Source organism: Mesoplodon bidens, assembly GCF_964165515.1.
Source record: "Mesoplodon bidens genome assembly, chromosome: 4".
Classification (NCBI taxonomy): Eukaryota; Metazoa; Chordata; class Mammalia; order Artiodactyla; family Ziphiidae; genus Mesoplodon; species Mesoplodon bidens.
In genome coordinates this window covers 168,520,626-168,548,497 of record NC_138160.1, presented here as the reverse complement: position 1 = coordinate 168,548,497, position 27,872 = coordinate 168,520,626, and the positions used below count along the sequence as shown (strand labels likewise).

The window sequence follows — 27,872 nt, the reverse complement described above, 5'->3', positions numbered from 1 at the left end:
AAAATAATATGTACATGAATTACTTAGCAGGAAGCTAGGCGCACAGTAAGTAAGAGACCAGTAAATAGTTGGCAGTAAATATCAATGGCGTTCATAGGCAATATGCGTTGACTGATCAAAACTGGGTGTGATGTTCCAGTTTTCCATTAAAATTCCCCTTGAAAGTGTTGATTTCCCATCTGGTACCTTGCTCTATGCATGGAAAAGAATAAAATTCTATCACTCCTCTTCATCCTGACAGCCTGTGGCTAGGGAGAAAACGAATGAATCAGGGGATTTAGAAGAAGGAAGGCAAGTGGTTCATTCCTCAGAGATGCTCATGAGCTAACGTTTCGTTATCTAGACAGAAACTTCTCAAGAGAAGGCCACTCATCATACCTCACTTTGCCTCTCTCAAAGCCCCAGATGAACAGTTCTCATAAAATCGCTTTTCTATGACTGAACTCTGTTCTCTCATCCTTACAATGGGAATCATAAGAATGGCTCTCCCAGAGTTTTGCTGTGTGATTCACATGAGATAAGGAACCTAGAGAACAAAGTAGAGGGTTTGCTGCATTGCAGATACACAGTAAACGGTCTATGGCTGCTACCTCGGCTACAGTTCCTACAGTGGGAATGGAAACCACCACGACCACCGCGCCGTCATCTTGCTTTGTGGTTGTGATAGTGGCTCGGTCCTCCCATTGGTGTCCAGGCTCTGTTGAGTCAATCACTGCCCTGGGGCTTGGCGTCTGAGTTTTCTCTCCTTTGCTTGTCCTTGTCACACTCACCCAATCATCCCAGTGTTTACAAACATGTAGGGCGGGATCTGGGTAAGCTCACAAAGCCATTCTAGACACAAAATAATCTATTTCTTGGCTCAGGGCCCTGTGGGCTGCCCTCTAGAGCAAAGGTTTTCAAGCTTTTTTAACCATAAGTCACGATAAGAAATACATATTGCACACACACACCTATCCACATGCACACGTGGGTATGTGTGTGAGTGTGTAAGACTGCCACCTCAGTCATACTACATGCAAAGGACTCTGAAACTTTCTATTCTATTCTATCGGGTTTTGGTTTCTGTTGTTGTTTTAATTTATTTATTTATTCATTTATTTATTTTTGGCTGTGTTGGGTCTTCATTGCTGTGCACAGGCTTTCTCTAGCTGTGGTGAGTGGGGGCTTCTCTTGTTGTGGAGCACGGGCTCTAGGCACTTGAGCTTCAATAGTTGTGGCGCACGGACTCAGTTGTGGCTTGCAGGCTCAGTACTTGTGGTGTGTGGGCTCAGTAGTTGTGGCACGCAGGCTCTAGAGTGCAGGCTCAGTAGTTTTGGCGCACGGGCTTAGCTGCTCCGTGGCATGTGGGATCTTCCCGGACCAGGGCTCGAACCTGTGTCCCCTGCATTGGCAGGCGGATTCTTAACCACTACGCCACCAGGGAAGCCCCCGTTTTTGTTGTTGTTGTTGTTGTTGTTTTAAGTTCTAGAAGCAGCAAAACGTGTGTGCGTTTGTAAATCTACCCTTCAGCTGGCCCACCCCAACATCCTCACCATAACTCTAAGTCTTTTACTCTTTCTCAGGCAGTTATTTCGGCACTGTTGAGGTTCACCCAGTCCCTTCTCTTTTGTTGCCATTGGCAGTGGCTCCCAAGCTGTTTCTTGTATATTAATTAGTCTGATAGTTTGGGATTTGACTAGAATGAAGAGCTGGATGAAAGGGTCATTCACGCTCCACTGCTATAAACCAGCTAATTCAAGTTAATCACATCTCTCAAACTCTAACCCTAAATTCTAATAGGGTACTTGGTGTAATGATTTACCAAAATAAATAAATTCACTTGTAAAGGGAACAAGATTTATTTGATTTTGAAAGTTTCCAGAATTCTCTATTCTATTTCACTTCTTGATTCTCCCCCTCACTTTGCTTAAGTGTGCTTTTCCAGTTCTATAAGAACAGGGATAAATAGTGCTAATAATAATGCCCTTTTTTAAAGCTCTTATACATATAAGGTAAGTGAGGCACAGAAACGTCAAGTAACTTGCCCAAGGTCACTAAGCTGGGAAGTATTGGAACCAGGATTCAAAGCCAAGTTTGTCCAGTCTCAGCACTTAAGGTTTGCAGTAGCTCATCTCCCTGGTCCTTTGACTCTCACCCAGACTTTACCCAGAATTGCTTACTTGAAAACACACATTTATCGTTTTCAATATTCTTTCCACATGTAAGTAACAAGCAGCAGGAAGAATAAAAGCAGGCCTAGCCAGCTCCCTGGGGAGGAGGAATTTTAGCTGCTCTTTGCGATCTTGCCTCTCCCTTATGTCTTCAGTGCAAAAAGATTTCTGAATATGGACAGAAGTCTCTTCTGACTAACTCTATATATAATATTTCTCAAATGTGTTGAACAAAGATGTTGATGAGAGTTGCAAGAAAAATACATGTTGCACTGTCATATAAGATCAGAAGGCAATAGGTTACAAGTTTTCCAACAGTGTGTACTGCAGAACTTCTCAGATACTTTAATAAAGGGGAAGGGAGGGGGAGGGAGGTACTAGTATATAAGATTTCTAATTATTTAACCACAGAAACCTTTTATTCCAAGGACCATATCCCAGGACTACTACAGGAGAGGTGGGATCACAATTCAGAAATTTGCCTTAAACGCACTGAAGGTGTTTTGGATGTATCATAACCATCACAGGGAGAAACTTTTTCATATATACATGCATCCTTCCCCATTATCATCACCAAATTATGATTCATGGGGACTGAGTAGTGGTCTGGGCATGCATATTTTTTAAATGTCCTCCCCGATGATCTTAATAGGAACCTACCACTAGTTCATCGAAAACCTGTATGATAAAGGGAAGGTGTTACTTCCAAAAAACACTCATCATAATAATGGGAATAAAGCCACCATCTACAGGAGTCTTACATGTTTTGCCCATATTGTCCTTTGTCCTCATGACCATCCTGTGAGGGGGACATCACTACTCCATTAGACAGATGAAAACCCTAAGGTACAGAAAAGGCAAAATTCACCACTTGTCTCAGAGAAGATTTTGAACACCTGCAAATGTGGTTTGCTTGTCAATTTAATACCTTAAATAATTAGTATTAATGACTTTTTTTAGCTTGTTATTCCTATTGGCTATGAGACTTTGATTTTGCCCAAAGGGGGTTTTTACTAACCTCAGAGATTTCTAGAAACTCCCAACCCCACACCATATACCCACAACCATTTTCACTGCTGTGTTCTGTTCATCCAGAGTCAGTAAGACAAACTTTGTCCCAGCTCCTCTAGATCAGCACTCCTCAAGGTGGAGTCTGCCAAACCCTTATCTCAAGAGATAGTTCTTAAAAAACAAGGTCTGTGGTCAAATCTGATTAGGAGGCCGGAGTCCTGTGGACCCCTCTTGGAGGTTCCAACGTCCAGTAGGTTCCAACCTATTGCCTTCTGATCTTATATGACAGTGCAACATGTATTTTTCTTGCAACTCTCATTTTAAGGTCTCGGAGAAGACCTAGAGGAAGGAGGCCAGTTAAACTTTCTTTAACCCTGAGCTTTCCAAACTTATTTAACCTCAGAACCATTTGGGGCACAATAATTTTTCACCTTCATATGGAAACTTGAACACATTAATCTACATTGTGTGGAACACAAGTGATCACAACAGGTGAGGAATGACCGAGAGGCTGACCATCCTCATGGCTTAGACAGCTCATCCTTGCCTTTCCTGTCTAGGTTCAGAGGAAATTATAAACATGAGAGAGCTTCTCAAAAGGATCTTTCCCCTGTGACACAGCACATCATTCTCAAGGTTGCCAAAGAGTTAGTTTCAAAATCCATTTCCCAGAATGCAACTTGGACCAAGTCAGGTTTCGGGGTTTTTTTTTTTTTCAATTGGAACTTTTATCATGATGGGCCATCTTTACTTTCACAACATTATTGACCTGTTCTTGAAATATTTATTCCTACATCCCATTGCTGGGAAGAGGACAGAAAAGGAAGGAATACAAAATTAGGATTATGCCGAGGTCTGCAGAACAGGCAAGAGGACTTCATTAGAGAATTAAATTGTACAGTTTTCTCTTTGGGGACATTTTTGACACATGAAATCACTTCTTTTGAAAAAAATTATTAATTGAAGTATAGTTAATTTGCAATATTATTTTAATTTATGCTGTACAGCAAACTGAGTCAGTTCTACACATGTATACATTCTTTTTTTCATAGTCTTTTCCATTATGGTTTATCAAAGAATATTGAATCTAATTCCCTGTGCTATACAGTAGGACCTTGTTGTTTATCAATTCTGTATATAATAGTTTGCACCTGCTAATCCCAAACTCCCAATCCGTCCTTCTTCCACTGCCCCCGGCTTAGTAAAATCTCTTCTTTAAAGGGGTTCCAAGATGGGCACTAGAGATTTGACCCCTGAAAATAAGTATGTGCCATTTATTTTGGTAGATGGAACATTTACCAAAGCCAAAGAACCAGAAATGAATTCTTCCAATTAGTATTTCAGAGCAATTCTCCTAGTTATCTTTTGTCCAAACCACTGAAGCCCAAATCCTACTGAAGTGTGTGTCAGATCATTTCCCAGTGACAAGGAATTTGAGACACCAAGTTGACATGGACCAGCCTCCTCAGCATCACCCGAAAGCTTGTCAGAAATGCAAAATTTCAGGCCCTGCCCCAAACTAAACCAGACTCTGCAGTTTAAGAGATCCCCAGGTGATTCATGTGCAATTGAAGTTGGAAAGTACTGGCCTAGAGCACCACTGATTAATGTAATAATTGTGCCTATCTGTTTTATTGCCCACGTGAAAGAGTCTTAATTGACTCTGCCTTTTAACTAGCTTGAATTCCACTGATGGTTAGTGCTTTTAAGCCATTTGCTCAACTAAAAAGAGCCATTGTAACCTGGATCCTCCGCAGTGAATGTGTGTGCTGATTTAACATATTTAGACAGGAGAGCACTTTACCTACGGAGTTGAGGTGGGATGGGGAATTATCTGTCACCATCCCAGTTCAGTGATGATGCATCCTGAATGAAACAAAAAGTCTCTGCCTGTCCATTCAACTTGTCCGCCCTGAGGACCAGAGAAGAATCCTCTTTCCTGGTGGATTTGATAATGGGACTGCCCCTAGTGGGCTGTTACACATTTTCTTGAAGAATGATACTTAGGGCGAGCTGCCCGTGACGTTGCCTGCGCTGTTTGAAACTGCAGAACCCGTTACCAGCTTGGGGCAACTACCGTTCCGGCTGGTTCCGGAGCCCGTGCGTGCCAGGAGGGCTAGTGGCGGTCGTGAGGTGGCTCTAGCCTTTCGCGTCTCTGCAGCCTGGAGACTAGAACCGGCACTTTCGTAGGACGCCACCTCCAATCGCAGCGCTGCTGGCGCGGGCGGAGGCTAAAACACACGAGTCCTGAGACTGAGGAAAATGCGCCAAGTTCCCGTCGGCGGTGGAGTGGGGAAGACCCCAGCGGTTCGGGCGCCGGGCGAGCGGAGCCGCTTCTGGCGCTCCTTGCCGTCCTGGGGCGGGGGCGGGGGTGGGGGCGGGGGCGGGCGCGGTCGGGCGCCGCTTCGGGGATGTAGTCGGTGCCGGCGCCCAGGCAGGACCGAGCCGCAGCCCGGGTTCCCGCTCTTGAGAGCGAATGGTCACTCCCCTGCGGGGAGGGCCATCCGGCCAGCTTTTCCGTGGGTCGCGGGCCCCCGCAGGCTCGGGGCAGGGGCTCACCTGTTGCCCCCGCCCTCAGCCCGGTTAGACTTGTCGGCGTCACCGCCGCGGACCTCGCTCTGGGCCATGGCCATAGTTACGGGAGAAACACTGGTGATGTCACAACCCCCAGTGATAAGGACAGCCAGGAGCAAGAAATGGTATAGCAGAAGATACGGCACCTGGTCAAATGTTATATTCTAGATATGCTTGGTGATTACAGGGTCCCTGTATAAATGAATTCTCCTCAACTCCTTGGGATTTGAAGAGAAAATGCCCCGTGTCATACCTCGTGAAAGTAATAGGCTTTCCAGAGGTAGTCCCTCAAAAAAAACCAGACGTCCCTTGAAGTTTTTTTCAGAAAAAGGAAACCAGGAGAGCCTTGGATTTCACAGATTCTCAAGGAAATGAAGAAAAAAACTTCTGAATACAGAGGATCTGAAATTGATCAAGTTATTCCTGCAGCACAGTCCTCACGTGTCAACTGTGAGAAGAGAAAAAACTTGTTACCGTTTGTGGGACTGAATAATCTCGGCAATACTTGTTATCTTAATAGTATACTTCAGGTATTATATTTTTGTCCTGGTTTTAAATCTGGAGTGAAGCACTTATTTAATAGTATTTCAAGGAAGAAAGAAGCCCTAAAAGATGAAGCCAGTCAAAAAGCTAAGGGAAATTGCAAAGGAGATTCTTCAGTAAGTTTTGAACTAATATGCAGCTTACATTCCTTGATCATTTCAGTCGAACAGCTTCAGGCTAGTTTTCTCTTACATCCAGAGAAATATACTCATAAACTTGCTACTCAGCCAAGGCGACTACTTAACACACTCAGGAAACTCAACCCTATGTATGGAGGATATCTACAGCATGATGCACAGGAAGTATTACAGTGCATTTTGGGACACATTCAAGAAACATGCCAACTCCTAAAAAAAGGAGTAAAAAATGTGGCAGAGTTATCTACTAAGGTAGAAGAAAAACATCAGAAAGAGGAAATGAGTGGTCATAACAGCATGGAGATGGACAGTCTGAGGCATTCTGAAGACTATAAAGAAAAATTGCCAAAAGTACATGGGAAAAGAAAAAGTGACACTGAACTTGGTAACACGAAGAAAAACGTTAAAGTCTCTAAGGACCACCAGTCTTTGAAAGAAAACCAGAGACAAACCAGATCAAAAAGAAAAGCTACAGTTGATTCATCAGATATTCCTGCTAAAATAATCCCCAAGTACATTTCTGAAAATGAGAGTGCAAGACCCTCACAAAAGAAATCAAGAGTTAAAAGAAACTGGTTCAAGTCTACAGCTAAGCAACCCAGCATTATTTCTAAATCCTTTAGTCTGGGTCACAGAACAACAAACCAAGAATCCAAAGGACAACCTAAAGAAAACGAATGTGGTCTTGAAGAGGACATGGGGAAGTATGAGAATGATAATACAGCTGATGGTTGTGGACTTGCATCTCCAGGGAAGAATGTTATGCCTGTTAAGGAAGTTAAGCCCATCAACAGAGGTGCAGAGCCAATTGGTTTTGAGCTGGTGGAGAAATTATTTCAAGGTCAGCTGGTAATAAGGACTCGTTGCTTAGAATGTGAAAGTTCAACAGAAAGAAGAGAAGAGTTTCAAGACGTCATCGTACCAGTGCAAGAAGATGAGCTTTCCAAAGTAGAGGAGAGTCCTGAAAGTTCTTCAGAGCCAAAACCAGACATGAAGACCCTGAGATGGGCAATTTCCCAGTTTGCTTCAGTGGAGAGGATTGGAGGAGAAAATAAATATTTCTGTGAAAATTGCCATCATTATACTGAAGCTGAACGAAGTCTTTTGTTTGACGCAATGCCTGAAGTTCTAACTATTCATTTGAAGTGCTTTGCTGCTAGTGGCTTCGAGTTTGATTGTTATGGTGGTGGACTTTCCAAGATCAACACTCCTTTACTGATACCTCTTAAACTGTCACTACAAGAATGGAGCACAAAGCCAACCAATGACAGCTATGGATTATTTGCAGTTGTGATGCATAGTGGCATTACAATTAGTAGCGGGCATTATACTGCTTCTGTGAAAGTCACTGACCTTAACAGTTTAGAACTGGATGAGGAAAATTTTGTGATCGACCAAATGTGTGAAGTAGGTAAGCCAGAACCATTGAATGAGGAGGAAGCAAGGGGTGTGGTCAAAAACTATGACGATGAAGAAGTGTCGACTAGAGTCAGTGGAAATACCCAGCCAAGTAAAGTTTCGAACAAAAAAAATGTAGACGCTCTTGGACTTCTCAGAGGACAAAAGACTCAAGCAGATTATGAGTTATACAACAAAGCATCTCATCCTGATAAAGTTGCCAGTACAGCATTTGCTGAAAATAGAAATTCTGAGACTAACAATACTAATGGGACCCATGAATCTGACAGAGACAAGGAATCCAATGACCAAACAGGCATTAACATGAGTGATTTTGAAAACAAAATTTCATATGCAGTGCAAAGCTTAAAGGAGTATGAGGGGAAGTGGCTGCTTTTTAATGATTCTCAAGTGAAAGTTACTGAAGAGAAGGACTTTTTGAATTCTCTTTCCCCTTCTACATCTCCTACATCTACTCCTTACTTGCTATTTTATAAGAAATTATAGAGTGAGTGTATGTTCCTTGTGTGTATATTAAACATTGGTAAATTGATTACATCAAAAAGTCTTTAGCTTATCTTTTGAAGCTATTGGATATTATTGGTCTCTCTAGGTTTCTAGATAAATAGTGAAATCTGAGTTATTGAAAACCATGTTAATTTTTAGAATTCCTTTTCCTTAGTGGAGACTAGTGATTGACGCATTAGCTTCTGGGAACAAACTTGTATAGGTTCTTAACTGAATTATTCAAAATGGAAGCATTTAAACACTTTGAATTTACACCTATCTTTTGTGTTTGCTTTTTCAAATAAAGTGCTTGTATTTTTATCTCCATATTTTGCAGTAATTATCTACATGATGTTTACAGGTTCTGTGGTTTTTCAGCTAAGAAGCAGAATCTCATTTCAGTACATTTACTTGTGTAAGTCATGAAGCCAGATCTTTGATGGGCTGTATTAGAGGCACGTGTATGAACAGCTGTACCATCGGTTTGCTGCAGCTGTTAAATGAAGTAATGCACGTAAAATGCTTAGTATAGTTTCTGGCATCCAGTAGCCCTCAGAAAATGTTGGCTAAAATGTTACTAAGGAGAGTTCTATAACCTTGATAGCCAAGAGTCACCATGAGCTTGACTCAAGGGAAGTAAGAAAGACAGATCATTGGCTGGGGTTTTGAACCGCATGGAAGAAGACCAACGCTTTACCATAGAACTTGACGCCAAGCTATAACAACATAGCAAAATAGGCCTGGGGAAAGAATCTGAAAGTGCACAAAACAGAGGATCACAGTGTCATTTGAAGCATGACTATGAAAAGTGCCACTGGCTGTAGTTGACAGACCAGCAGACCCCTGCACCCACTCTGCGGGTCTTTGCTCTGCATTTGGCACCAGCCAAGTAGCCTCCTCTCTAAAGGGTCAGTTTTGCAAGTGCCCACCCGACTCCCATGGCCTCGCCCTGTGCTCAGAGAAGGCCATAAACTATGTTGGCCAATTCAGCTTGTCATTTCAGGATAGAATGCATTAGGTTCTCCCCCAAACTCAATGGGTGGAAGAATCATAAAACAAGAATTCAGGTGTCCCTGAAGCTCTGCACTTGTGTCAACAGGCCTGATTTGTATCTGAGCGGGTGAGCATTTATAGCCTCTGATTTGCCATTGTGGAGCTCACAATTCCAAAAGCTGAGGCTCCTGTTCCCCACCCAGCCTCAGTTATGTTTATGTCACCAGCTTCTGAGGCGTCATCTGCTTAGTACTGCACTTTTGAACAGGACCAAGAGACCACGCTGAGCCATGAAGTCCCCACAGCTATCACTCCTATGTCCTGGCAGACACACCTATGTGACCTTACACAGGTTAGATAACCTTTCTGGGCTTAAGTTTCCTCATCTATGAAACTGAGATAACAGTAATAATAAAAGTTGTGTCATTATTAGGCAGCTAAATGGTAACGTTGGTTAAATGCTGGGCTTATTACAGGCACTTAATACAAATAAGTTTATTCTATCACATTACATTAAATACATTATATTATATTATATCATCTCATCATATCTCATCATATCATACATCATATTATTATGATGCCATTTTGGGAAGTCTCCATTAGTGCGTCCATAACAAAAAGATGTCAAGATGACTTAAGATTAGGAAAAGCTTCTCCTCTACTGCCTCATGTTCAAGACAAATCTACACGGAATCAATTACTGAATATTTACTGAACACTCCCCTGTGTGCTAGACACCATACCGGACTCTGTGTAGGTACGGAAATATAAGACTCAGGGTCATCCCAGCTCTCAGCAAGCTTATTACATAGTTGAAAGTAGAAGACACATGAAACAATTAGGCCTCTGGGTGTTAATGAATTCACATAAATACAGATGCCCCAAGCTGCTGATTTGGGTCTTCATTCTTCCCGCCCTAATACTCAGGCCTCCCCAGGTATATCTGGGCATCCTCAGGTATAGTTAATATGTTCATGTCCCCCAATATTTCCATCCAAGCCAGGGGTCCAGGTCTCCTACCCACTCCTCTGGCCTCAGCTGTTTCTTTCTGGAGCTTCCCTGAGTCTAAAGCCCCTGTCATCGTGGTCTGTAGCAAACAGGCGGGTGCGGGGACACAGCTGCACTCACTGCCCTCTGCCCCAGGCCCACGCTGTCTTTAGCGTAACTTTAACTTAACGCCAAACCTTTAACTGCTGTTCCATTTCCATTTTGTGGGACCAGGTCAGGACAGAAGCCACAGGACCCTTCCTCCCTTTTCAGTTCCTTCCCCCTTACTAAGCTCCTCCTCCAACCACAAAGCCCACCCCTCATTCACGACAGCTCATGAAAATAGACAACCACACAGATTCTGTTCTCCTGTCACCACAGCAGTGACCCTGTTTGCTCCAAGCTAATAATAACTAATGATCATAATAGCAGCAGTAAATGCCATTTGCTCTAAGGTCATTTCATGTATTATCTTATTGAACTCTCACTTTAACCTGTAGAATAGATTTTATTTGTCCATTTGGTAGATGAATAAATTGAGGGTCATATAGTCAAGTAGTGGGTTCAGGGTCACACTACCTTGTATGTAAGAAGTAAGTAGTAGTTCTGGGTTTTAGTCAGGCTCACATGACTCCAGAGCTTTTAACCACCCCCACGATATCGTCTCTACGTGAGCACACCGCTGTCAAGACAAAGACAGTTGGGCATTTCAAGTATTCCTGAACCAGCTTCAGGACGCTTGACTCTTCTTGGAGCCATGGAAAGAATAGAGGTTCCAACCCAAGTTTTGTTGCTATACACCTTGGCCAGGTCAGTTTCCTCACCCAAACTGGAGATTTATCAAATTTCCTCCAGCCTTGTTTTAGGTTCACAGTAAAACTGAGGGGAAGGTACAGAGATTTCCCATATACCCTCTGCCCTCGCACACGCACAACTTCCTCCATTATCAACATCCCTCACCAAAGTGGTCCGTTTGTCGAAATTAATGAGCCAACACTGAGACATCATAGTCACCCAAAGTCCATAGTTTACAAGACGGCTCACTCTAGGTATTATACATCCTATGGGTTTGGTCAAATGTATAACGACCTGTATCCACCATGACGGTATCATACAGAGTAGTTTCACTTCCCTAAATATCCTCTGTGCGCCATCTGTTCACCCCTACCCACCTCCCGACCCCTGGCAATCACTGTTATTTTTACTGTCTCCATAGTTTTGCCTCTTCCAGAATGTCTTACAGTTGACATCATACAGTGTGTAGCCTTTTCACATTGGCTTCTTTCACTTAGCCATATGCATGTAAGTTCCCTCCATGTCTTATCATGGCTTGATAGCTCACTTCTTTCTAGCTATGAATAATATTTCATTGTCTGCATGTACCATAGTTCATTCATTCACCTACTGAAGGACATCTGGATGCTTCCAAGTTTTGGAAGTTATGAAGAAAGCTGCCATAAACATAACATGTGTGGGTTTTTGCATGGCATAAGTTTTCAACTCATTCAGGTAAATAGGATATGTGATTGCTAGATCGTAGAGTAAGAATACGTTTAGTTGTATAAGAAACCACCACCTTGTCATTCAAAGGGGCTGGACCATTGTGCACTCCGACCAACAGCATGTGAGAGTGCCTCTCGCTCTACCTCCCCACCGGCAACTGGTGGTGTGAGCGTTCAAGAGTCGGGGCATTCAAACAGGTATTTTGTGGTATCTCATTTTAATTTGCATTTCTCTGATGACATGGGATGTGGAGCTCTTGTCATGCTTATTTGACATCTGTATATCTTCTTTGGTGAGATGTCTATTCAGATCTTTTGTCCATTTTTAATTGGGTTGTTTGTTCTCTTGTTGAGTTTTGAGTTTGTTTTTTTCTTTTTATATTTTGAATAATGACCCTTTGTCAGATGTGTCTTTTGCAAAACACATATTTTCTCCCAGATGGTGGCTCGTCTTCTCATTCTCTTACCATTCTTTCACAGAACACAAATTTTTAATTTTAATGAAGTCCAGCTTCTCAGTTACTTCTTTCATGAATAGTGCCTATGGTGTTTACCTAAAAAGTCATCGCCATACCCTAGGTCATCTAGGTTTCCTGCTATGTTGTCTTCTAGGAGTTATACAGTTCTGCATGTTACATTTAGGTCTGTGATGCATTCTGAGTTAATTTTTGTCAAGAGTGTAAGGTCTGTGTCTGGATTCTTCTCTTTTTTTTTTTTTTGGCATGTGGACATCCATTTGTTGAAAAGATTATCTTTCCTCGGTTGTATTGCCTTTGTTCCTCTGTCAAAAGTCAGTTGACTATAATTATGTGAATCTATTTCTGGGCTATCTATTCTGTTCCATTGATCTATTTGTTTCTTCTTTTGCCAATACCGCACTGTCTTGATTACCGTAACTTTATAGTAAGTCTCGAGGATAGGTAGTGTCAATCCTCTCCTTCAATTATCGAGTTGGCTAGTGTGGGTCTTTAGCCTCTTTATATAAACTTTAGAACTAGTTTGTCAACATCCACAAAGAACTTGATGGGCAGCCCTGATTTTAACAATGTATTTTTCTGGGAGTTTGCCCAGTAGCCAGCATCTAGAGCCCTTAGTCTTCAGTAGGCTGAATTTGGGTCCTTCTTTTCTGGACTTGGGGAAAATGTTTGGATTTCTTAAGTTCCTTGTGTTTGCACATTATGTGCCTGAGCCCAATTCATGAAATGTAATCACAGACATAAAGCAGCCATCCCAATAGCATGAAGAAGAAAATGCTGGGGCTGGCGGTGGTGGTTAGCCCTCACCATAGCATTAACATTCACTGTCATCAACATCATAAAAGAAGCTTGTATTCATCAAGTACTTACTAAGTGCAAAACCAAGATCTCAGTCCCTTACATGGGTCATGTCACTAATCCTTCCAATCACCCTCTGAGGCAAATACACGTATTACCTTCAACTGAAGAAATAGAGTCTCTGAAAGATTAAGTAACTTCCCCAAGTCACACAGGTAGTAAGCGCTGAAGCTGAGATTCAAACCCACTCTTAATCCCTAGATCGCACTCATTCTCACTGGCTTCCCCTTTCACCCTGGGGTAGTGATGCTGACCATCCTGGGCCTGACATTCCAGCTTCCTGAAGGACAGCCCAGGTCAGCTCATCATCTTACACTGAATGGGAAATCCCACAGACAACTAAGCTTCCTGATAAATCCACTCTACTCTAGTTCCTTGAAACCCTTTTTACAAAACCCACATAGTATTTGAGAAATGGAAGCTTAAGCACCTTCTCCTCCTCCATTCCCCCCCTTTCACCTGCTTCCCCACAGGATCCAGTTGGTTATAAACCTCTCTTGCTGTTTATTTACCTCTTAATAAGCCCTATCTCCCCTCAGAAAGCCATTTAGCACTGCACCACTTAATTTCTCCCCAAGGCAGAATCTGCCAGATGGAGTCTTCGTCCCCAGCCACGTCGATCTGTCTTATTTTGAAGCAGCAGTGAACATGCCACAAAACTAAAATAGCAATCAGTTCCCAGGTGTGGACTCACTGAGCAGGGAAATGACCAGGAGTGTGTGCATGTGTCCACCCGGGGCAGCTGTTCTCAACGGGCTGGATTAACCCAGGAGTGACTCCCGAAGGTGGCTCCCAGCCAGCTGTGGCCACATCTGGGCATCCCTCACTGCAGAAGCACGCCGCTTTTCTGCCTCAGCTGGATTCAGCCACTCAGCACCTCCTCGGGCTGGACGCCCCAACCCTGGAGCTATGCACCCTTGCCTTTTCCACAGTTGAGGAGACAAAGTGGGCCCCCAGAGGATCAGGAAACCAGCACAGAATAACCCAGTGCAAGAAGGAAATGTCCCTGATGTCACTTTTCCTTATTCCAAAATTCCTATAAAATCTGACTCTGATTCTATAATATTACTACATTTGGGTCAATATAAATATAAAATTCTTCAAATTTTGTACCAGCTAAATTACTAAATTATGTCCCCCCCCAAAAAAATTATGAACACCCCAAAAATCATGTTGTTCCCATAACTTCAGTGCTCCTGGACACACACGACAAGATGTGTGCCTGGAGGTGTATGTGCCTCTGTTTGAGCAGCACGACCCGGAGATGGGCAATCTCTGTTTTGGGGAGGGTAAGCCTACAACAGGGATGAAGAGTGTCCCTTCACCACTGCATGTCATCCTAAGGAAGAGAAGATGACATCTAAAGGAAAGACAGGCGATTATTAACAGGACAGCAGTACTGGACAGGACCTCCCAGGGACCCAAAGAATAATAGAAAGAAAACAGAGACCAGTCTGACTTATAGCTTCTTGTGTCGTTCCATTGACCTTGCGATACCTATCATCATTATGGGAATTGACAAGTCAGCACTCCAGCCAAACTCACAGAAGTGACTGCTCATAAATACACACACACACACACACACACAAATATACACACACATGTATTTCATAAGTTCATCTGCATAACATCCATCGTCCATCCCATTAATAATTCACATCCCATAATATGCAGTGGAGCCCTTTATTAGAAGGAAGAAGAATGAATATCAGTGTTCACGGGTGGAGGTGCATTGGCCTCGCCTTCAGTATGTCTGTGTATGTAGCGTTCCCAACTAGCTTTTGCAAACCTTCTGGTTTGAACCAGTGTGCTCTGGAAGTGTTGGCAGTCAGGATATTGTTCACAGTCAAAGGTGTGCTCATTGAATCTAATCTCAATACCGGCCAGATTGCTGAGATTACAGCAAGCAACCAATGGTGGGCCATCCCCAAAGGCATTACCCAATAGGGCAGAAGTCAAAGGGCAGGAGTGTAAAGACAAGTTGAGTGATAATCCTTTATTCCTTGGAGCAATTTTGCTGTAATATTCAAGGATCCTTTTTTTTTTTAAGTGTCCTCTCAAAAAGGAAAAAAAAAAAAGCAATAGAGAAAGCCTCCCTCCTTCACCATACAAGATTCCTTTTCCAACGGAGAGTATCTGCCATTCCAATTTCTTTAAGTAGCTTTATATTTGGACATTTAACAGGTGTTCCCAAGGCTGCTCTAAAGAAAAAACAACAATTCTTCCCTGAATCAACAGGTAAATGTTTTTCTGAAATGACAGCAAGAAACAGATCTGGGGGGACTGTCTCTATTTTTCATGGTAAAAAATAATAAAAATTAAAAAAATAAGGTAGAGCAGATGATAATCTGCTCTAAAATAAGCTGAGGGAATGAAAAAGTGCTTAGAAAGCTGTTGCATCCTTTTTCCATTAAAATAATTATTATTAAAATGTTACAGATGCACTGCCCACAAAATGCTCACAAGTGGTCCCCGTTTGGGTGATACTGCCCACGGTTAACCAGTGGCTGCTGCACTGGGCTCCCTAGAGCATGGGCACTTCCACAGAACTCTGTGGGTCTTTACAGCTACAAGACTGCTCCCTAATTGTAATCCCTGATTATTTTATAGACTCTGATCCCATCTTCCCTTGGTTGGCCTTCCAAAAGTCTTCCAGATGGATGTGCATGTATTTCAGGAAACTGGGCGAGTCCTTTGCAAGGATCTTTTTGACAAGGAAAATGGGGTCTGAGGAGGGCTTGCTTGGGGTTCTCTAGAGGGCCCCCAAAGAAAGGAGGAATGCGTCAAACGCTTATCCTCCTCAAGGACTTTTACGAACTCAGAGGAGAAAAGTGAAATTTGTCACGTCTCTTTCTCTGTGGAAGAGTGGTCTTGTCATGCCCAGGGCAACTCAGATTCCAACAAAAACAGAAGCAGTAACATGTCCAGAGAGGCTGGAGCATCGGTGGAGAAAAAGAGCAAAAGAGAGCCTGCTTCTCCAGGCCTGGATGGGCTCAGAGGCATCCAGCTGCAAGCCAGCTGGACTTAGTTTAAAAGACCACGTGTGGAATATTGGTTTGGTCCCAGATCCCACATTTTAAGAGGAACATTTCCAAACACAGCCTTAGTCAGAAGAGCCCTCTCCTCTAAGACAGACCTTGAAGCTGTGTCACACAGAATAATTGAGGGCACTTGGAAAGTTAAATTTGACTTGGCAAGTCCAAAAGGCTTCAAAAGACACCTGATGAACACTTTAAAGTATTTTTTTAGGGCTTCCCTGTGTGGCGCAGTGATTAAGAATCCGTCTGCCAGTGCAGGAGACACTGGTTCGAGCCCTGCTCCGCGAAGATCCTACATGCCTGGAAGCAACTCAGCCCGTGCGCCACAGCTACTGAGCCTGCGCTCTAGAGCCCATGAGCCACAGCTACTGAAGCCCGGGCACCTAGAGCCTGTGCTCCGCAACAAGAGAAGCCACCACAATGAGAAGCCCGCGCACCGCAACGAAGAGTAGCCCCTGCTTGCCACAAGTAGAGAAAAGCCCATGTGCGGCAACAAAGACCCAACACAGCCAAAAATAAAATAAATTCATTAAAAAAAAAAAATATATATATATATATATATATATATTTTTTTATGGTAGAAGATGGAGTAAATCAGATTGCCTGGGAGAGCAGAATTAGTTCAACATTTGGCTAATCAGAAGGAAGAATTTCGTAAACTGAGGGCTCTTAGAAATGGAATGTATTCCCTTGGGGAGTAGCGAGTCCTCCTGCCAGGGCTATAAAGCTGATGCTGCCATTCCACTGGAGAGGAAAGAGGGGAATGATTTCCAGGAGGTAGGATATTCAAGCAGTGAAAACTGGGTTTTGTGTCAAGTTGGACCCAGACTTGGGGTCCAGCTCTGTTTTTGTAAGGCCCTGGGAAATTTCTCTTGAACCCTCAAGTTCCTCATTATGAGATGGCTATAACGTCTCCTCCAATGAGTTATTATGCAAGTAAATGAAGTATTAATTCACCCTAGTGCTTGGCACGGTAGAAATGTTAAATTCACAATTGTTGCTGCCCCTGTTATTACCCAAGCTTGATAAATTGGATAGGAAGAGAAAGTACATCATTTTCTCAGATTTCTTTAGCCCTCTGATCCTGTGGTCACTGTGGGGCCCATCCTATCAAAGTTCCTGGTGCCATCTTCCTAATTCCCTGCTTCCTATTTCAGCACCACTCCAGATCTTCCTAGACAATGGTCTATATTCTCACCTTTCCCACTGCCGCTCTCCACCCACAACCAGAAGCAGTCTTTCCTAGACTCCATTCTTTTGTGACCCTGCTTTCTACAGCGATAACTGGGTATTCTAGGAAGTGATGTGAATTAAGAATACTATGTTAATATGACTATATAATCACCTTACCCTTTAAATTTTTTCTCCTGCTAGAAAGCAAGGGCTGAGCACAGCAACCAGTCAATAGCCGACAGTCAATCAAAAGTCTACATGGTCAGAAGGAGGGCTCTTTACTAGTGGGATTCTACAGATCATGCTTCGCTTTTCTAGAGACGATGATAGTGGTCATTTGGGGCGAGGTAGAATACAGAGCAGTCCTGTGACAGGCTGCCTGGAGGATGTTAGGTGCAGGGGGACCTTTTCCGTTCACTCATTCATGCTCTGGAGAGCTTTAACATTCACTCTGCCCCTGTCTTTCTCCAACCCCAGAAAAGAGCAGAGCTACACGCAGAAGTGCTGGAAGGACGTGCAAGTGGGGGACTTCATCCAAATGCAATGCAATGAGACCATCCCAGCCGACACACTCCTCCTCTTTTCCTCGGACCCCAGTGGGATCTGTCATCTGGAAACTTCCAACTTGGATGGAGAGACAAACCTCAAACAGAGGCGTGTTGTCAAGGGCTTCACACAGCAGGTAGGGCTCTTTCTAAGATCTTCAACTGGAATGGCGAAGGGAAGATGCCAGCCAGTCCTACTGGGAAACTTTATTTAATCTGTTGTGTAGAGGAGAAGGTAGTAGATGCCTCCTTTTCCCAGGCACTTAGGTACACTTAATCTTCCCACCAACTCTCTGAGATGGATATCATCCCCTTTCTCATGGATGGGGAAACTGAGGCTTGGGAAAGGTAAAGAACTTGCTGAAGGCCTCAGAATCCTTAAATGGGGACCCCCTCCATCCAACTGAAGAAACTGTGCTTTCTGCTCTAAACCGAGGAGTCTAGTATCTGCTCAATGACTCAAGACCAACCCATTTTTCTGTGCTTATCCAATCCTGGCTCATCCTGCCCAGCTCAGCTTCAGCAATTTCTCCTTCCATCAATGTTTTCTAGTACTCCTTTGACCGCAGCAAAAAAGCAGCAAGGCATCATTAACTATTTTTCCATTTGTGTAGGTCTTACCTTCTCAACAGTACTGAAACCTCTTTAAGGACAGGGAGTGATCATCAACATTTTAATTTAATCCCCACTTTACGTGTGTGATACCTTGGATATCATGGAGGAATCATGATTGTTTGGTGGTGAAGAGCCCAGGCTCTAGAGTCTGGCAGAGCTGAACCCAAAGCCCAACCCCACCATTTATTAGCTGTCTCACCTAAGGCAAGTTATTACCCTCTCACACCTTCATTCCCTCATCTGGAAAATGGGCACAAAAATAGTCCCCTCTCCATAGGGTGTTTCTGAAGACTGAATTGTTACTGAGCCAAACTTGGTTCTGCTTTTGCCCACGTGCAGTAAAGGCAGTCTACTGACACTGGGTTGTAGTGAAGGAAAACGCAGCATTTATTGTAAGGCTCCATACAAATAGTCTGGGACAGCTAGTGCTCAAAAAGACTGAACTCCCTGATGGGTTTCAGGAAAACATTTTTAAAGGCCAGCTAAGGGGGGGGGGCGGTCACAGGGTATGTGATCTCCTCGTGCACAATTCTCTGATTGGTTGATGGTAAGGGAACAGGGTGGTGTCACAGGGTTTATCAATCCACAGGCGCCATTAGGTCTTGGGGCTATGTGCTCATGGTCATCAAATAGTTAATATCTTCCATTTGATGGGGGTTTTCATGTCTGTCAAACAACTCAGGAAATGTGCATCAGATACTATTATCTAGGTACTTCAGAAAGGAACTAAAGCAAGGAATATGGGGGAGAGGTCAGCCCCAAAAAGGCCCCATAAGGTCCTGCTCGATTATAAAATAATATGTACATGAATTACTTAGCAGGAAGCTAGGCGCACAGTAAGTAAGAGACCAGTAAATAGTTGGCAGTAAATATCAATGGCGTTCATAGGCAATATGCGTTGACTGATCAAAACTGGGTGTGATGTTCCAGTTTTCCATTAAAATTCCCCTTGAAAGTGTTGATTTCCCATCTGGTACCTTGCTCTATGCATGGAAAAGAATAAAATTCTATCACTCCTCTTCATCCTGACAGCCTGTGGCTAGGGAGAAAACGAATGAATCAGGGGATTTAGAAGAAGGAAGGCAAGTGGTTCATTCCTCAGAGATGCTCATGAGCTAACGTTTCGTTATCTAGACAGAAACTTCTCAAGAGAAGGCCACTCATCATACCTCACTTTGCCTCTCTCAAAGCCCCAGATGAACAGTTCTCATAAAATCGCTTTTCTATGACTGAACTCTGTTCTCTCATCCTTACAATGGGAATCATAAGAATGGCTCTCCCAGAGTTTTGCTGTGTGATTCACATGAGATAAGGAACCTAGAGAACAAAGTAGAGGGTTTGCTGCATTGCAGATACACAGTAAACGGTCTATGGCTGCTACCTCGGCTACAGTTCCTACAGTGGGAATGGAAACCACCACGACCACCGCGCCGTCATCTTGCTTTGTGGTTGTGATAGTGGCTCGGTCCTCCCATTGGTGTCCAGGCTCTGTTGAGTCAATCACTGCCCTGGGGCTTGGCGTCTGAGTTTTCTCTCCTTTGCTTGTCCTTGTCACACTCACCCAATCATCCCAGTGTTTACAAACATGTAGGGCGGGATCTGGGTAAGCTCACAAAGCCATTCTAGACACAAAATAATCTATTTCTTGGCTCAGGGCCCTGTGGGCTGCCCTCTAGAGCAAAGGTTTTCAAGCTTTTTTAACCATAAGTCACGATAAGAAATACATATTGCACACACACACCTATCCACATGCACACGTGGGTATGTGTGTGAGTGTGTAAGACTGCCACCTCAGTCATACTACATGCAAAGGACTCTGAAACTTTCTATTCTATTCTATCGGGTTTTGGTTTCTGTTGTTGTTTTAATTTATTTATTTATTCATTTATTTATTTTTGGCTGTGTTGGGTCTTCATTGCTGTGCACAGGCTTTCTCTAGCTGTGGTGAGTGGGGGCTTCTCTTGTTGTGGAGCACGGGCTCTAGGCACTTGAGCTTCAATAGTTGTGGCGCACGGACTCAGTTGTGGCTTGCAGGCTCAGTACTTGTGGTGTGTGGGCTCAGTAGTTGTGGCACGCAGGCTCTAGAGTGCAGGCTCAGTAGTTTTGGCGCACGGGCTTAGCTGCTCCGTGGCATGTGGGATCTTCCCGGACCAGGGCTCGAACCTGTGTCCCCTGCATTGGCAGGCGGATTCTTAACCACTACGCCACCAGGGAAGCCCCCGTTTTTGTTGTTGTTGTTGTTGTTGTTTTAAGTTCTAGAAGCAGCAAAACGTGTGTGCGTTTGTAAATCTACCCTTCAGCTGGCCCACCCCAACATCCTCACCATAACTCTAAGTCTTTTACTCTTTCTCAGGCAGTTATTTCGGCACTGTTGAGGTTCACCCAGTCCCTTCTCTTTTGTTGCCATTGGCAGTGGCTCCCAAGCTGTTTCTTGTATATTAATTAGTCTGATAGTTTGGGATTTGACTAGAATGAAGAGCTGGATGAAAGGGTCATTCACGCTCCACTGCTATAAACCAGCTAATTCAAGTTAATCACATCTCTCAAACTCTAACCCTAAATTCTAATAGGGTACTTGGTGTAATGATTTACCAAAATAAATAAATTCACTTGTAAAGGGAACAAGATTTATTTGATTTTGAAAGTTTCCAGAATTCTCTATTCTATTTCACTTCTTGATTCTCCCCCTCACTTTGCTTAAGTGTGCTTTTCCAGTTCTATAAGAACAGGGATAAATAGTGCTAATAATAATGCCCTTTTTTAAAGCTCTTATACATATAAGGTAAGTGAGGCACAGAAACGTCAAGTAACTTGCCCAAGGTCACTAAGCTGGGAAGTATTGGAACCAGGATTCAAAGCCAAGTTTGTCCAGTCTCAGCACTTAAGGTTTGCAGTAGCTCATCTCCCTGGTCCTTTGACTCTCACCCAGACTTTACCCAGAATTGCTTACTTGAAAACACACATTTATCGTTTTCAATATTCTTTCCACATGTAAGTAACAAGCAGCAGGAAGAATAAAAGCAGGCCTAGCCAGCTCCCTGGGGAGGAGGAATTTTAGCTGCTCTTTGCGATCTTGCCTCTCCCTTATGTCTTCAGTGCAAAAAGATTTCTGAATATGGACAGAATTCTCTTCTGACTAACTCTATATATAATATTTCTCAAATGTGTTGAACAAAGATGTTGATGAGAGTTGCAAGAAAAATACATGTTGCACTGTCATATAAGATCAGAAGGCAATAGGTTACAAGTTTTCCAACAGTGTGTACTGCAGAACTTCTCAGATACTTTAATAAAGGGGAAGGGAGGGGGAGGGAGGTACTAGTATATAAGATTTCTAATTATTTAACCACAGAAACCTTTTATTCCAAGGACCATATCCCAGGACTACTACAGGAGAGGTGGGATCACAATTCAGAAATTTGCCTTAAACGCACTGAAGGTGTTTTGGATGTATCATAACCATCACAGGGAGAAACTTTTTCATATATACATGCATCCTTCCCCATTATCATCACCAAATTATGATTCATGGGGACTGAGTAGTGGTCTGGGCATGCATATTTTTTAAATGTCCTCCCCGATGATCTTAATAGGAACCTACCACTAGTTCATCGAAAACCTGTATGATAAAGGGAAGGTGTTACTTCCAAAAAACACTCATCATAATAATGGGAATAAAGCCACCATCTACAGGAGTCTTACATGTTTTGCCCATATTGTCCTTTGTCCTCATGACCATCCTGTGAGGGGGACATCACTACTCCATTAGACAGATGAAAACCCTAAGGTACAGAAAAGGCAAAATTCACCACTTGTCTCAGAGAAGATTTTGAACACCTGCAAATGTGGTTTGCTTGTCAATTTAATACCTTAAATAATTAGTATTAATGACTTTTTTTAGCTTGTTATTCCTATTGGCTATGAGACTTTGATTTTGCCCAAAGGGGGTTTTTACTAACCTCAGAGATTTCTAGAAACTCCCAACCCCACACCATATACCCACAACCATTTTCACTGCTGTGTTCTGTTCATCCAGAGTCAGTAAGACAAACTTTGTCCCAGCTCCTCTAGATCAGCACTCCTCAAGGTGGAGTCTGCCAAACCCTTATCTCAAGAGATAGTTCTTAAAAAACAAGGTCTGTGGTCAAATCTGATTAGGAGGCCGGAGTCCTGTGGACCCCTCTTGGAGGTTCCAACGTCCAGTAGGTTCCAACCTATTGCCTTCTGATCTTATATGACAGTGCAACATGTATTTTTCTTGCAACTCTCATTTTAAGGTCTCGGAGAAGACCTAGAGGAAGGAGGCCAGTTAAACTTTCTTTAACCCTGAGCTTTCCAAACTTATTTAACCTCAGAACCATTTGGGGCACAATAATTTTTCACCTTCATATGGAAACTTGAACACATTAATCTACATTGTGTGGAACACAAGTGATCACAACAGGTGAGGAATGACCGAGAGGCTGACCATCCTCATGGCTTAGACAGCTCATCCTTGCCTTTCCTGTCTAGGTTCAGAGGAAATTATAAACATGAGAGAGCTTCTCAAAAGGATCTTTCCCCTGTGACACAGCACATCATTCTCAAGGTTGCCAAAGAGTTAGTTTCAAAATCCATTTCCCAGAATGCAACTTGGACCAAGTCAGGTTTCGGGGTTTTTTTTTTTTTCAATTGGAACTTTTATCATGATGGGCCATCTTTACTTTCACAACATTATTGACCTGTTCTTGAAATATTTATTCCTACATCCCATTGCTGGGAAGAGGACAGAAAAGGAAGGAATACAAAATTAGGATTATGCCGAGGTCTGCAGAACAGGCAAGAGGACTTCATTAGAGAATTAAATTGTACAGTTTTCTCTTTGGGGACATTTTTGACACATGAAATCACTTCTTTTGAAAAAAATTATTAATTGAAGTATAGTTAATTTGCAATATTATTTTAATTTATGCTGTACAGCAAACTGAGTCAGTTCTACACATGTATACATTCTTTTTTTCATAGTCTTTTCCATTATGGTTTATCAAAGAATATTGAATCTAATTCCCTGTGCTATACAGTAGGACCTTGTTGTTTATCAATTCTGTATATAATAGTTTGCACCTGCTAATCCCAAACTCCCAATCCGTCCTTCTTCCACTGCCCCCGGCTTAGTAAAATCTCTTCTTTAAAGGGGTTCCAAGATGGGCACTAGAGATTTGACCCCTGAAAATAAGTATGTGCCATTTATTTTGGTAGATGGAACATTTACCAAAGCCAAAGAACCAGAAATGAATTCTTCCAATTAGTATTTCAGAGCAATTCTCCTAGTTATCTTTTGTCCAAACCACTGAAGCCCAAATCCTACTGAAGTGTGTGTCAGATCATTTCCCAGTGACAAGGAATTTGAGACACCAAGTTGACATGGACCAGCCTCCTCAGCATCACCCGAAAGCTTGTCAGAAATGCAAAATTTCAGGCCCTGCCCCAAACTAAACCAGACTCTGCAGTTTAAGAGATCCCCAGGTGATTCATGTGCAATTGAAGTTGGAAAGTACTGGCCTAGAGCACCACTGATTAATGTAATAATTGTGCCTATCTGTTTTATTGCCCACGTGAAAGAGTCTTAATTGACTCTGCCTTTTAACTAGCTTGAATTCCACTGATGGTTAGTGCTTTTAAGCCATTTGCTCAACTAAAAAGAGCCATTGTAACCTGGATCCTCCGCAGTGAATGTGTGTGTGCTGATTTAACATATTTAGACAGGAGAGCACTTTACCTACGGAGTTGAGGTGGGATGGGGAATTATCTGTCACCATCCCAGTTCAGTGATGATGCATCCTGAATGAAACAAAAAGTCTCTGCCTGTCCATTCAACTTGTCCGCCCTGAGGACCAGAGAAGAATCCTCTTTCCTGGTGGATTTGATAATGGGACTGCCCCTAGTGGGCTGTTACACATTTTCTTGAAGAATGATACTTAGGGCGAGCTGCCCGTGACGTTGCCTGCGCTGTTTGAAACTGCAGAACCCGTTACCAGCTTGGGGCAACTACCGTTCCGGCTGGTTCCGGAGCCCGTGCGTGCCAGGAGGGCTAGTGGCGGTCGTGAGGTGGCTCTAGCCTTTCGCGTCTCTGCAGCCTGGAGACTAGAACCGGCACTTTCGTAGGACGCCACCTCCAATCGCAGCGCTGCTGGCGCGGGCGGAGGCTAAAACACACGAGTCCTGAGACTGAGGAAAATGCGCCAAGTTCCCGTCGGCGGTGGAGTGGGGAAGACCCCAGCGGTTCGGGCGCCGGGCGAGCGGAGCCGCTTCTGGCGCTCCTTGCCGTCCTGGGGCGGGGGCGGGGGCGGGGGCGGAGACGGGGGCGGGCGCGGTCGGGCGCCGCTTCGGGGATGTAGTCGGTGCCGGCGCCCAGGCAGGACCGAGCCGCAGCCCGGGTTCCCGCTCTTGAGAGCGAATGGTCACTCCCCTGCGGGGAGGGCCATCCGGCCAGCTTTTCCGTGGGTCGCGGGCCCCCGCAGGCTCGGGGCAGGGGCTCACCTGTCGCCCCCGCCCTCAGCCCGGTTAGACTTGTTGGCGTCACCGCCGCGGACCTCGCTCTGGGCCATGACCATAGTTACGGGAGAAACACTGGTGATGTCACAACCCCCAGTGATAAGGACAGCCAGGAGCAAGAAATGGTATAGCAGAAGATACGGCACCTGGTCAAATGTTATATTCTAGATATGCTTGGTGATTACAGGGTCCCTGTATAAATGAATTCTCCTCAACTCCTTGGGATTTGAAGAGAAAATGCCCCGTGTCATACCTCGTGAAAGTAATAGGCTTTCAAGAGGTAGTCCCTCAAAAAAAACCAGACGTCCCTTGAAGTTTTTTCAGAAAAAGGAAACCAGGAGAGCCTTGGATTTCACAGATTCTCAAGGAAATGAAGAAAAAAACTTCTGAATACAGAGGATCTGAAATTGATCAAGTTATTCCTGCAGCACAGTCCTCACGTGTCAACTGTGAGAAGAGAAAAAACTTGTTACCGTTTGTGGGACTGAATAATCTCGGCAATACTTGTTATCTTAATAGTATACTTCAGGTATTATATTTTTGTCCTGGTTTTAAATCTGGAGTGAAGCACTTATTTAATAGTATTTCAAGGAAGAAAGAAGCCCTAAAAGATGAAGCCAGTCAAAAAGCTAAGGGAAATTGCAAAGGAGATTCTTCAGTAAGTTTTGAACTAATATGCAGCTTACATTCCTTGATCATTTCAGTCGAACAGCTTCAGGCTAGTTTTCTCTTACATCCAGAGAAATATACTCATAAACTTGCTACTCAGCCAAGGCGACTACTTAACACACTCAGGAAACTCAACCCTATGTATGGAGGATATCTACAGCATGATGCACAGGAAGTATTACAGTGCATTTTGGGACACATTCAAGAAACATGCCAACTCCTAAAAAAAGGAGTAAAAAATGTGGCAGAGTTATCTACTAAGGTAGAAGAAAAACATCAGAAAGAGGAAATGAGTGGTCATAACAGCATGGAGATGGACAGTCTGAGGCATTCTGAAGACTATAAAGAAAAATTGCCAAAAGTACATGGGAAAAGAAAAAGTGACACTGAACTTGGTAACACGAAGAAAAACGTTAAAGTCTCTAAGGACCACCAGTCTTTGAAAGAAAACCAGAGACAAACCAGATCAAAAAGAAAAGCTACAGTTGATTCATCAGATATTCCTGCTAAAATAATCCCCAAGTACATTTCTGAAAATGAGAGTGCAAGACCCTCACAAAAGAAATCAAGAGTTAAAAGAAACTGGTTCAAGTCTACAGCTAAGCAACCCAGCATTATTTCTAAATCCTTTAGTCTGGGTCACAGAACAACAAACCAAGAATCCAAAGGACAACCTAAAGAAAACGAATGTGGTCTTGAAGAGGACATGGGGAAGTATGAGAATGATAATACAGCTGATGGTTGTGGACTTGCATCTCCAGGGAAGAATGTTATGCCTGTTAAGGAAGTTAAGCCCATCAACAGAGGTGCAGAGCCAATTGGTTTTGAGCTGGTGGAGAAATTATTTCAAGGTCAGCTGGTAATAAGGACTCGTTGCTTAGAATGTGAAAGTTCAACAGAAAGAAGAGAAGAGTTTCAAGACGTCATCGTACCAGTGCAAGAAGATGAGCTTTCCAAAGTAGAGGAGAGTCCTGAAAGTTCTTCAGAGCCAAAACCAGACATGAAGACCCTGAGATGGGCAATTTCCCAGTTTGCTTCAGTGGAGAGGATTGGAGGAGAAAATAAATATTTCTGTGAAAATTGCCATCATTATACTGAAGCTGAACGAAGTCTTTTGTTTGACGCAATGCCTGAAGTTCTAACTATTCATTTGAAGTGCTTTGCTGCTAGTGGCTTCGAGTTTGATTGTTATGGTGGTGGACTTTCCAAGATCAACACTCCTTTACTGATACCTCTTAAACTGTCACTACAAGAATGGAGCACAAAGCCAACCAATGACAGCTATGGATTATTTGCAGTTGTGATGCATAGTGGCATTACAATTAGTAGCGGGCATTATACTGCTTCTGTGAAAGTCACTGACCTTAACAGTTTAGAACTGGATGAGGAAAATTTTGTGATCGACCAAATGTGTGAAGTAGGTAAGCCAGAACCATTGAATGAGGAGGAAGCAAGGGGTGTGGTCAAAAACTATGACGATGAAGAAGTGTCGACTAGAGTCAGTGGAAATACCCAGCCAAGTAAAGTTTCGAACAAAAAAAATGTAGACGCTCTTGGACTTCTCAGAGGACAAAAGACTCAAGCAGATTATGAGTTATACAACAAAGCATCTCATCCTGATAAAGTTGCCAGTACAGCATTTGCTGAAAATAGAAGTTCTGAGACTAACAATACTAATGGGACCCATGAATCTGACAGAGACAAGGAATCCAATGACCAAACAGGCATTAACATGAGTGATTTTGAAAACAAAATTTCATATGCAGTGCAAAGCTTAAAGGAGTATGAGGGGAAGTGGCTGCTTTTTAATGATTCTCAAGTGAAAGTTACTGAAGAGAAGGACTTTTTGAATTCTCTTTCCCCTTCTACATCTCCTACATCTACTCCTTACTTGCTATTTTATAAGAAATTATAGAGTGAGTGTATGTTCCTTGTGTGTATATTAAACATTGGTAAATTGATTACATCAAAAAGTCTTTAGCTTATCTTTTGAAGCTATTGGATATTATTGGTCTCTCTAGGTTTCTAGATAAATAGTGAAATCTGAGTTATTGAAAACCATGTTAATTTTTAGAATTCCTTTTCCTTAGTGGAGACTAGTGATTGACGCATTAGCTTCTGGGAACAAACTTGTATAGGTTCTTAACTGAATTATTCAA

At 43.1% G+C, this 27,872-nt stretch overlaps 2 protein-coding genes across 2 annotated transcripts; both read left to right on the top strand.

Annotated features, from left to right (window-relative positions):
- The first annotated feature begins 6,096 nt into the window (after positions 1-6,096).
- On the top strand, positions 6,097-8,348 carry LOC308616210 (ubiquitin carboxyl-terminal hydrolase 1-like). Its single transcript, XM_081232385.1, has one exon. It carries the CDS (start codon positions 6,107-6,109, stop codon positions 8,318-8,320), a length of 2,214 nt encoding a protein of 737 aa, XP_081088511.1. The 5' UTR covers positions 6,097-6,106; the 3' UTR covers positions 8,321-8,348.
- Positions 8,349-25,404: 17,056 nt separating this feature from the next.
- Positions 25,405-27,656, top strand: LOC308616639 (ubiquitin carboxyl-terminal hydrolase 1-like). The gene has a single exon (XM_081232951.1). It carries the CDS (start codon positions 25,415-25,417, stop codon positions 27,626-27,628), a length of 2,214 nt encoding a protein of 737 aa, XP_081089077.1. The 5' UTR covers positions 25,405-25,414; the 3' UTR covers positions 27,629-27,656.
- The last annotated feature ends 216 nt before the right edge of the window (positions 27,657-27,872 follow it).